Source organism: Arachis hypogaea, chromosome 1 (genome assembly GCF_003086295.3).
Source record: "Arachis hypogaea cultivar Tifrunner chromosome 1, arahy.Tifrunner.gnm2.J5K5, whole genome shotgun sequence".
Classification (NCBI taxonomy): domain Eukaryota; kingdom Viridiplantae; phylum Streptophyta; class Magnoliopsida; order Fabales; family Fabaceae; genus Arachis; species Arachis hypogaea.
In genome coordinates, this window is record NC_092036.1 from 10,551,803 (window position 1) to 10,564,138 (window position 12,336).

General features: G+C 29.7%; 2 protein-coding genes across 2 annotated transcripts; one reads left to right on the forward strand and one right to left on the reverse strand.

Moving 5' to 3' along the window:
• Positions 1-98: 98 nt before the first annotated feature.
• LOC112796063 (uncharacterized) lies at positions 99-2,275 on the forward strand. Its single transcript, XM_025838327.3, has 2 exons — positions 99-1,610; positions 2,052-2,275. Exons 1-2 carry the CDS (start codon positions 123-125, stop codon positions 2,136-2,138), a joined length of 1,575 nt encoding a protein of 524 aa, XP_025694112.1. The 5' UTR covers positions 99-122; the 3' UTR covers positions 2,139-2,275.
• A 721-nt stretch (positions 2,276-2,996) lies between these two features.
• Positions 2,997-12,107, reverse strand: LOC112796067 (phosphate transporter PHO1 homolog 1). Its single transcript, XM_025838340.3, has 14 exons — positions 11,128-12,107; positions 10,490-10,793; positions 9,586-10,009; positions 9,361-9,409; positions 9,199-9,270; positions 8,308-8,437; positions 7,194-7,317; positions 6,683-6,932; positions 5,827-5,931; positions 5,685-5,729; positions 5,446-5,598; positions 4,985-5,263; positions 3,845-3,981; positions 2,997-3,374 (listed from the first exon to the last, which is right to left on the reverse strand). Exons 1-14 carry the CDS (start codon positions 11,476-11,478, stop codon positions 3,284-3,286), a joined length of 2,514 nt encoding a protein of 837 aa, XP_025694125.1. The 5' UTR covers positions 11,479-12,107; the 3' UTR covers positions 2,997-3,283.
• Between the last annotated feature and the right edge of the window lie 229 nt (positions 12,108-12,336).

Consider the following 12,336-nt stretch of genomic DNA (forward strand, 5'->3'; position numbering starts at 1 on the left):
AATAACACTACATCTAAACACACAACTCAACCTTGAAATGTTTTTCACAATACATAATGGCATATAAATAACAACCCAATTCTCCTAACCAAACCATGTCCTAGCTTACACAAACAACAACAATGTTGTCAATATTTTGGGCATTGGCATTGTCATTATTAGCATGCCAAAGCTACCACCCTATAATCTTAACCAATGCCCAAGCACCTTCAAAGTTACCAACTTCAACTTCAACTCCGAAATCACCAATTACAAACACACACACACATCCAAATGGACCTTCTAATAATTCACCAATTACAAACACATATTTAAATGGTGCACCTTCTAAATTGCCAAGTGCAACTTCTCCAACTTCTTCTTCTAATACACCAAAGGTGGTAGCATCATCCCCATCTACTAGCAAAACACCAATCACAACCACATCTTCATCACCAACCAAATTGCCAAATTTTCCAACTTCTTCTACTACTATTACCACTTCTTCCCCCTTCAAACAACCACAACCAATTCATAATCCCAAGCCCACATCACCAACCTCTTCTACTACTACTTCTTCCCCTTTGAAACAACCTCAACAACCAATTCCCAAGGCTACTTCTTCTCCTTTGAAACAACCTCAACAACCAATTCCTAAGGCCACTTCCCCTTTGCTTCAACCCCAACCAATTCCAAAGGCCACTTCACCAATCTCTTCACCAACTCCTAAGGTAATACCCACACGTCCAACATCTTCTGCTCCTATCAAACCGCCCCCGGTTCCTCTTGTACCGGTTAAACCACGACCGATTCCTATTGCTCCAATTAAACCACTACTACCAGTACCCATTGCTCCTATCAAACCACCACCAATTCCCATTGCCCCGATTAAACCACCTCCGATTAAACCGCCTCCGATTCCTGTCGCACCGGTTGAACCACCCCCAATTCCAATTGCCCCAATTAAACCACCGCCTATTAAACCTCCACCAATTCCAATTGCTCCAATTAAGCCACCACCAATTAAACCACCACCAGTTAAACCACCACCAGTTCCTATTGCACCGGTTGAACCGCCACCAATTCCAATTGCTCCAATTAAACCAATTTCAATTGCGCCGATTAAACCACCACCAATTAAACCACCACCGCTTCCAATTGCTCCTACTAAACCACCAGCAATAACACCAAAAGCACCCACACCAAAGATCCCACCACCACATCGACCTAAAAAAGCACCAATTGTACCACCACCACTGCCACTTCCACCAACACCATTACCAACAGCACCAGCACCACCACCTAAACATAAGAAGAAGGCACCAGTAGTATCACCAGTGCCTTCTCCAGCAAGTAACACTCCTACATCTGCACCCTCACCATTGCCATACACCCCAGCACCTTCCCCTGATGATTATGCTCCTCAACCTCCACCACCACACAGGCATAGAAGAAGGAGACACAAGCACAAACACATCAAGCATCACCATCCACAATCTTCTTCCTTTGATCTTGCTCCAGAACCATCATCATCATCAATCATTAGAAAGAGTCCACCAGCACCATTAGTTGATGATACTACTCCCATTGATACTCAAGACACACCATCACCTGCACCAAGTGCAAATGGGGTAATCTTTATCTTTCAAATAACCAACATGTTTAAATAAATAAGCCTCCTTTAACTTTGATAAAAATTTTAATAATACCTCTAACATTTATTTTATTTTAATTTTGTTTTAATTTTTTTTATTTATATCAAATATATTTTTCACAACTAATTTTTAAAAAACTTTAAAATCAATTTAGCAACAATTTCAAAAGAACAACCTTTAACATAAACCACTCGTAATTATTATGTATTATTGCTAGATTGATCCTGAATTTTCTAAAAATTTAACTGTTAGGATATAATTAATGTAAATCGAAAATTTTAAATACAAAACTGAAACAAAATGAAACTTATGAGTATTTTTGACAAATTTCAGAAATAAAAATATATTTTATTCGATAAATAAATAAACAAATAAAAATACTAATTCCTTTTTTTTCCCCTTTGTTTTGACATGTAGAACGGTGCATCATCATACAATGATCAAGTGAGAAAGATGTTGGCAAGTGTTGGATTTGCTATTGCTATTTTGTTTTGTCTCAATTGATAATATGTTGCTTCAATCTCTAAGGAGCTCCATCTTTGCTTTGCAAATTAAATATAAAAAAATGAAAATGATTTGCTATATGTATGATACTCAATAATATGAAGCTATACATATAATTTATTTATTTTTCTTTGTTCTTTGATTTGTGTATTGTCATAGTTTTCTCACAATTATTACTGAATATATGAGCCTCTTTTTTCAAATAAGCACTCTTTTACTAGTATCAAAATATAAAAAATTCATTATATTATTATATATTTTGGCAATTAATTATTATATAACAATTGATTTAATATAATGAAAGGCCTAACAATTTTAAAATTTTCCTAAGACCCAAAATAATGGCCCATCCGTGATTTCCAAAATTGTTTGGTGGCAAACTATTCATCTTATTTGGGCCTCTCCTGGCCCATTATAGGACAAAAATCCTAATCTTATTATGTGTTTTTTAGATCCAACAGAATAACAATAATAAAAAAGAATATCCCAACCAAAAAATAAAATAAAATAAAAAATACTGTAGCAAACTATTAAATAAAAGTCTGATCTGTAATGAGCCAACAAATTAATTTTTGTCTTTTCAAGTTGGGAGATACAGTGAAAAACCACTAAATAATAAAAGAATAATTTCATCCATAGATTAGGAATCATGGTCATTAGATACATATATGGACTATTGACGTATAAAGTATTTGGTAGTATACTTGTATATGTATACAGTACTACTGATCTACAATATTATTCATAAATATAGTTTATTTATTAAATTTATTTCTTTGTCGTTAAAGGTCAATTTTTTCATCAAAAAATGTGTAAATTTAAATAAACAAAATAGAAATTATAAGACAAGTACTAAAGTAGCATTGCAATTGCACCTTTTTCTTTTCATTTAATTTCTATTTCTTGTTAATGAAAAATTGTGTATACAATTGATGATGATGATGATGATGATGATGATGTCCCTACAATCCACATTAAAAAAAAAAATTCTGATCAAGTTGATCAAATCATACATCAACTTGAATGAGGATAACTAATATGCACCACTGAAAATTATTATTAATTATTTCTCTTATGCTAGCATAACCCTACAATAATAATACATCAATCCAAAATATGCCAATTGGCATGCATTATTAGTAGTACTAGTCTTCCTCATCCACTTCATGAAAAGGAAGTGGAATTATTTTCACTGCTCTAAACTTGCCAGCATTATTTAGATGCTCATTCTCCAATCTGAAAATCAGTAAAAAAATATAATATTTATTAAATCAGTTCAAAGGTATCTGTCACATAATATATGCCTTAGTTAACAAGTTCTTTTTCTTTTTCTTAAAAAAAAAAAAGCAGACTTCATATACTTGCATAAGTTTTCAAAAATAATAAGGTATTTAAAAAAAATTAATTATACAAAATATTTAAGCTTAAATACCTCTAAAATACATGTTCTTTTTTTTTTTAAATTCCTCTAAAATTTTATATCATTAGTTTGTTCCGTTAAATTATGACATGTCAGATTAAATGCTGAGAAAATTAATAGCAAGAATTAAAATAAAGACCTTTAAAATTTTACTGGACAAAAATGAGAAGAAAAATTTCGTAGGAATTAAAAAATTAATTTTTTTTTACGGATAAAAGACTTATTAAATCCAAAATTTAATTTCACTTTTTTTAATAGAAATTGAAACAAATATTAACCAATTTACCTGTAGAAATTCCACATTCCTCTTCTAATAACTTCAAGTGCTGCTAAAAATATGCTTGTTACTCTGTAATCAACATGTTCAAAGCTTGAATGAAGAACTGTTTGCAACCATGCAAGCCTCAGAGTAAAATTTAATCCCTGCACAAACAATTTTCCATGGTAAGAACATGTCATTTCATATTATGATTTCTTTTGTTAAACATTAGCAAATTATATTCTTTGATGTGAACTTAATTAGCCTCTTCGAATTAGATTAGGAATCTATCTTTCAAGTTGTATAATAATGATGGCCTTATCAGAATTTAGTTGTAGAATATATTTTATTCCCCACTTTGTAGCATTTTCCTAAGACATATTTTTTGGACTTCATATTGCATAGCTACCATATCCACATTATATATACTAATAAATTAAAGGTTTAGTTTTTATTCCAAACACACCTTAATTTAGTTCTTAAAATTTTAGTATTAATTATTTTTTTTAAAAATTATATATATATATATATATATATAGATTAATTTAGACCTACAAATATAATATTTAACATGACATTTTAACAAAATGGTGAAAATTAATTAAAAGTTGAATGGTTAAAGTTTAAATTGACATAAAATCTTATATAATAAAATTCTTAGGGTTATGCTGAATTCTGTTTCTGAAATAGAAATATAGAGACACAACAAAATAAAAATAGAGTCGGATATTTTTTATTTGCGAGTTTATAGAAAATATATGAATTTTCTATATTTCAAATAGAAAAGTTGTGCCTCTATCACTACCTTTACAATTAAATGAACTTTTGTATCAACTGAATACGTATTAGCTTTTAGGTTATTGAATTCAAAGAAAAAACAAATGAGTTTTTAACTTTTTAATTTGAAGGCACATAAATTTTTAACTTAAAAATATTTTTTATTTTTTAAGATGTGAGATATTTAAATTTCTTTATCCAAAATATTTAAGAATAAATATGTCCTCTAAAAAATTTAGATGTCTTACTTTTTAGAAAATAAAAATATTTTTATATTTTTAATTAATCAAAAATTTATTTATCTTCTAGATAAAAAATTAAGGACTTATTTATTGTTTTTTCTTGAATTTAAATAGAAAATTAGAGAAGGATGTGATGTGTAATTATTACCATGGATATGTAGTAAATGGATTTCCTTGAAAGCATTAATTCATTCCTTAGCCAAGGGTTCTTAGAATTCAGTTGAAGCAAACCCCAATCCTTAACAAAGTCCCAATACAATTGGTACATAGTTGCTGCACTTGACATGATCACAACAAGACATAGCCATCCAACACTCCCATCTTTCTCATATGCAACCTTGGTGCCTGCTGCCAACATTGCTGAAACATACTTTCCTAGGTTTAGAAGGTGTCCGGTATCGCCTTCGTCGAACCATCGCCTCGCACACTAAAAAACCGGTTAAAATCAAATCAGTTACTTACATTCCAAGTCATTACAGTTAAAAAAAAAACTTAAATAAATTTTTTATTTTTGTAAGGATAAAGTATATTTTTTATTTTTAAAATATTTATAAATTTTATTCCGAAAATGTTTTCGATTTGCATCAAATATATTTTCGGTTTACTTACTTGCATTGCTCTCCAGTAATAGGGTAGAAATGAAACTGCATAAGCAAGATCTCTGTAGTGAGTTGTTCTCATGCAATAACCATAGTCTTGTGTTTTGTAGCTCCCAGTTATATAGTAACATGCTACATACTCAAGATTCCTTAGCATTGGCACCTAACATATAAAATTTAATCATCATATAATAATTCTTAAAATCTCACATTCTTCTTTTTTGGGCATTAAGAAAAAACTATATATACCTGACTGCAAAGTTGATCAGCCATAAAAAAGTCCAACATGACAACCTAAGAAGAAGAGAGAATCCAGTAAGATTAAGGTTCTTAATTAGTATATAAAAATTTTAATTAAATCCCTAGAGTTTTAAATATTTCTATTGAGTACCTTGTAAAGAGGTGACAAAATTATGTTCCTTATGACACAAAGGAAACGGTAACGGCTTGACCGGTATATAATGTTGAAGGGGCACACAAGTATTAGTAAGAAGGCCTGCACATCAAATTAAAACTTTAGCTTTTGCATAATATATAAGTTTTAAACACAAGAAAAATGAGAAAAATGAAATAAAATAAAGAATAATACTCTAAATTAGTCTCTAATATTTTTTATAAAATAAATTAATCTCTAACAAAAAATTTAACAAATTAGTCTCTAATTTTTTTAATGACGGTTTAATTATTTTGTTGGTTTACTAAATTTACAATTAGGTTTTTATATTTTTTTTAATTGAACCCCTATATTGCTTTAGTTTTGTAATTAGATCATTTTCATGTCAAGAATATTAACATTAATAGAATATTTCACCCAAAAAATATGTGATCAAAGATCTAATTAAGTTCTTAATTATGGATATCTTTAATTTGTGAGAAATATTCAGTTAACTCTAATATTTTTTTACATTAAAAAAGATCTAATTACAAAGATAAAAGCAGTGTAGGAACTCAATTAAAAAAAGTATATGGACCTAATTAAAAAAATTTGGTAAAAATATAAAAACTAACAAAATAATTAAACCTTTTATAATATTAAAAAAAATTAGTTCTTAAAAAATAAATAAAAAAATTAGTTATCCCTTGTTTTAAAAATTTTATACAATTTAATTCCGAGTCACATTATATTTTAGAAAAATTAAGGACTAATTTGTCTAATATTATAAAAAATAAGAGAATAATTTATCCAATAAAAAATTGTTAAATGGCAATTTAGGATAGTATTCAAAAATAAAAAATAAAAAATATACCAGAAAAAGAAGGCCAGGAATGGCTTGAACTTGGGAATAAGAATAGCCTTTAGTGAGGAGAGTCAAATGAAGGAACATGACACCAACCACAGAAGCCATGGCCATTGAACAGATCAAGAAGACATCTCTGTATTTGAGTTCCTTCGTCGGTGCGAGCTCGAAGATGAAGCCATAGTTTATACGAGTCTTTCTCCATGCAAAAATGTTGCATCCATAAAGGAAGAAATGCAGAAACATGAGGCTGAACATGCTGCAAAAATAACAATAATTCAACCAATCATTTTTTTTTTAATAAACACCCTCTAGTTTCAAATTTTTGCAATCAACTCCCTATGCTGTAAAGTATAAGAATTTAATTGAAAATAAAAATACCCTCTAATTTCAAAATTTTGCGATCTAGTCCCTATAATTTATACTGTAAAATTATAAGAATTTAATTGGAAATTAAGTAAAATTAGAATAATTTACCCTAATATAATAGAATGTGAGGGTAAAAAGGTAAATAACTTACCTAAGGACAGGGTAAACAGTTTCCATATAAACTGAATTTTGTTGTCCAACTTTGTAAAGTCCAGAAACATGAGCCATAATCACATATCCAGCAAATAGTGCCACAAAGCATCCAGTGAATAGTCCTGGGTTCATTTGAAATATTCAATTTATTTTATAGTTGAATTATAAAAATTTTAAATATTTTTTTAACATTTTCTCCACAAGTCGTATAATTAAATGGGGTCACAAGATGTTTTTATGTCCAAAATAAAATTTAAAATCAGACTTCTAAATTAAGACGTCAGATAATAAGGTATTCTGATATTTTTGTAATTTTTTTTGTTTTTTTATCGAGTTTTTAAAATTTTTACATAGAAATCCATTTGGACTTCAATTTTTAACAATTTTTTTTTAAATCTTCCTTTAAAAAAATGGTTTTATTATTACTATTTAGGGTTGGGATTGACTTTCCTATATGAATCATCTTGTGTAGACATATAAGGAAACACAACATGTAAAGGTTTAAGTAAACATTATAACAGCAACAAATTAAAGGGTGAAACAAATATGTAGAAACAAGCCAATAAAACCCTAGTGATGCATCTCTTATTGGTTTGTGATTGCCCTTTAAGGTTCATTATATGATTTTGTTGGAACATGATACATAATAAAGAATACTAATGGGACAATGTACTTTGCTTTCACCTAAAAAAAATTGAACCCAATTGCTTTTTTTCTTTTCTTTTTCCGCAGTATCTCCTAACTCGACAAGTCAAGGATTAATCCGTCGCGAATCGAAATTCCATTTAAGGGTTTGCTGTTGACCAATAAATTGCTATATGCATAAGGCGAAATTCGAATCCTCCGACATTTATTTAATAAGACTAATGAACTAAGTACTAGACCAACCCAACTTGATTTCCCAGTTGTTTTTTGATTCTTATGATAAGTTAGTGGCTTAAAAGTGTCCATGTTGTGTTCTCTTTAGATAGATATGATCACAAATCAAATTAAAAAATTATTTTTTTAATAAAAAAATCTTAAAGGCCCTTTTTACGGAAATGATTGAAAATAAAATAGGTAAAGTGAAAAAAAAAAGAAGAAAATAATTGTTGGCCTGAAAAGTTGCTTACCAATGAAGAAAGTTACAGCATGAGATTCTTTTCTCTGACTTGGTCTAAGGTATTTCATGGCTTTTCTCCTATCATCTTTGGCAAAGTTTTTAACAAATAGTTCCTCAACTTCATCCATGAATTTCACAACCTGTCTCATTGTAAAAGTGAAATCAAAATAATATAACATTATTTTTCATAGGATTTCGCTAGGGAGACAATGGATTATTTATACAATGTGTACAATGGTTATTGAGTTATGAAATGAACATCCCCTATACTATTTAGAATAACCATCCGAGTACAAGGGATAATAAACATCTTCTCGAAAAATTAATTTAATTTTTGGGTTCACCAAGGATCAAACTCTTGACCTTTCAGATCTAGCGCTTTAATACCATGTCATGATACCACTCATCCCAAAAGCTTCAGCTGATAGGAAAATGTAACACTAATAATTATAACTCTAATACTCCATAAACCTCCATTGTACACATTGTATAAATATTTCATTGGCTCCTCATACTTTCCCTTTTTCATATTATATTAACCAATTTTTAATTAATGTAGAATCTTTCCTAAAACAGATCCAAGTATAAGCTATTTGGGACATGTTCTTCCACTAAAATATGGAATTTATTCATAAGTATATGTATATTTACATATTTTCTCCTATTTTTACCCTTATAAAAAATATTTATTATATTTATAATTTTCACTGTTATTAATTTATTTTATTATGACTGTGAGTCCATGTTGTGGGTGCAGACATGAATTATGAGGATTATTGGCCACTTTAGATTGTCTCTTTTAACACTTTTTTTCTTTTAACACTTTTTTCATATATTTTCATCAAAGTTGGATATTTTTGTTTTCAATTTTGAATTTGTGGCTGGTGTTTTTAGTTATTACCTTGTCTGAACTGTTGAAATATGAGCTTTCAACAACTTTGAGATATATTGGAAGAATTTGCTTCTCAGTAACCTGAAATTTAGAGGAAAAAAAACAACAAAATTAATAAAAAAAATTAACTACAAATTTTAATTAATACTTGGAGCCTCTAAGCTACTTTACCTTGTCAAATTTTTTCAAAATCTTCATAAATGCAAGCATGTTCAAGTTCCTGAAAATTAATATAGTAAAAAAATGGTAAAAAAATTTACACGAATATTAAATACAATACAGTTCAGTACGTAAATATATTTTTCTTTTTTATAAAAAACCGCCGCAAATTTAAGAAGTTTAATGTAACAATATTTACATTATAGTCTAAATAACTTGAGAAGATTGATATTTTACCTATAAACTTTGAGATAACCTAATCCCTTATGGAGTTCAATGAAGCCTCTTTTGATCATCTTTTCAGCATGGTGCAACTTTGTTTTGTTAAGATGAAGCTTATTATTATTAGCACCACCTTCTTGGCTACATTTTCTTGAAGATTGGTTTAACAAATCTTCCTTGACAAGGTAACTGATCGCCGAGAAGGTCCGAGCCGGCGTTGTTAGAGGAATGTTAATCCTTACATTCTTCCCTCGGAAGCTTCCGAGGCGGCCGGAAGGCGTATCTTCTCCTCCTCCTCCTTTCATCCGCGACGGTTTTTCAGCTGCTTCATTTGATTGAGGAGAATCTGGAAATGAAACCTCATTTTTTTCCATGTCCTCGTTGTTGCAATTGTCTTGCATTTCTTCATGTTGTTCTCTGCTCCTAACAGAGTCTTCCTCTGTTTCCAAAAAACAGAGTATTTTTTAGATACACATAGTTTATAATCTTTAGTTATTCTTACTAATGCATCTATAGTTTATTTTCCACAATAATGTGAAAACAGAGAAGTAAACATATAATATAGATTATAATTCTAGTTATAATGCATGAATAATATAAAAGTAACATTCATGTATAAAGTATGATAACCTTTTTTTTTATTACAAAAATTATTCGGTTGTCTTTTATCGATCATGTTAAACTTTTGATTAAATAGTCTAAAATTCGATATTTGTTACTTCTATTATTTTGAATAAAATATATTAAATTCCACTAAGAGATAAATGGATTATGCATTATCTAAACTTTTAAAAAGTTAATATTATAATAAGAGAAATAAAATAAGAGATTATCATGCAACTAATCCTAATTTTCACTAGCATTTTTTCTCTAATTATTTAAATAAGAAATATTGAATAAAACAAAGATGATAGCATACCACTAGAGAATGTGCAAGAGATAGATTGGTCCTCCTTGGATTCTTGTGAAGAGTTGCATCTACCTTGTTGCTTCTCCATGAATGCAAATTTGAGCTCAACAAGTATATCCATTTGCTTCTTCAATGAGTCTCCTCTTTCAAGAAACTCTTTCTCCTTTGTCCTATAAAACTTGTTAACCTTGTTGAGTTGTTGATCAAGGCATGCAAAGAACTCTTTGGTAGCATCAGTGTCAGCAAATTGTTCTAGCAACTCTGTCTCATACATGTCCCCTTTACAAGTTGATGAAGCAAGTTTCTTATGAACCTATTAAGAAAATAATAATAAATAATTAAATATTAATTAAAAACAAAAATAACAACAAAAACTTATCCCACTTGGTGGGGTCGGTTTTACGGATTAGATAGTGCCATAATGCCCTATCATAGATCAAGTTAAAAAAATAAATACACATGACGACAACAACGATAATAACAGTAGCAGTCATATCCCATTACTAAGTGGGATCGACTGCATGTAGGTAAAAAATAAATACATAAAAATTATATCCCACTAAATAGGGTCGTTTGCATAGATAAAAAATGCGATAAGTTTTGTCATATGTCGAGTGAGAAAAACAAAAAGAACTCATGATATTTACTTGAATTGGTCCATGCTCTCTATGTTGATGAGAAAACAAAGAGAAATTTCTTAGTGATGAAAAGAAGGACATGTTCTTAGGTGGTGAATTGTTATTGGTATTGGTAGTGTTATTAAGAAGGTTGATTCTTTTGAGTTCCTTCTTGAGTTGCCAATAATCAACAAAGGCTTCTTTCCATTCAGGTATGAGTTGGCCTTCAAATTGCTTAGAGAATTTCACCATCTTCTCTTCTCTTCTTCTTTGTTGTTGTTCTTCTTCTATGAACTCAAAGGAACAACAATAAGGATTGGTATGTGTATTGTTGTTGTTGTTGCTTCTTGGTGAGTAATCAATGGAACACCAAGATGACATTATATATTGTGATGAAGATGTTGGACAAGGAATATGAATCTGATTGATATGCTAGAACTTATGCTTTTGAAGCACATTCTATAATATACTTAGATCCTATGCTTTTCTCCACTACATATATAAAGCCTACTACTACTACTACTACTACTTAATTAGTGGCGGTTTGTCTTTTCCGCCGGAAAGTGATCGAACCCGGCTGCCGGATTATGATCACTTCACGGCCAACAATCCAACATGTTCTTGTGGAGGAAGATTTTGCAAATGGGTGTGGAATTTAAAGGTGGATTTTGGAAGTGGGGACAAAAAAAAAATGTACTATTCAAAATGCATGTTAGGGTAAAGGGGTGTGTGTGGTGTGGCCATGTTCTTTGTCATGTAGGAGAAGATTGGATTAAAGTGTTATTAATTGAGACTAATAATTATAATTTCACATTAAACATTTTGAGCTAAATAAAAAATGGGTATTAATGAAAGAGATCAATCAATGGTATTTTATTATATAGATTGTACATTTGATAGTGTCCTATAAGTTTAGTCAAGAATTTGCTCATTTAAGCAAAGTGATGAAAAAGTTTATTGGCTTAACTCTTTGCTACCCTCACAAATATGAATTCTAATTAGCCCAACCTGATTTCCACTAACTGATGATAACTATTAACTAAAAAGTGAGGTGTTATTTGTATTTATTTGATTTTATTATTATTATTATTATTATTATTGAGTTTAATTACTCTGTTGGTCTCTATAGTTTCGTGAAATTTTCAATTAGGTCCCTATACTTTTTTTTCTTTTTAATTGAGTCCCTGCACTAATTTTTTTTTCAATTAAGTCATTTTTAGTAGTAATTGACTTAATTTT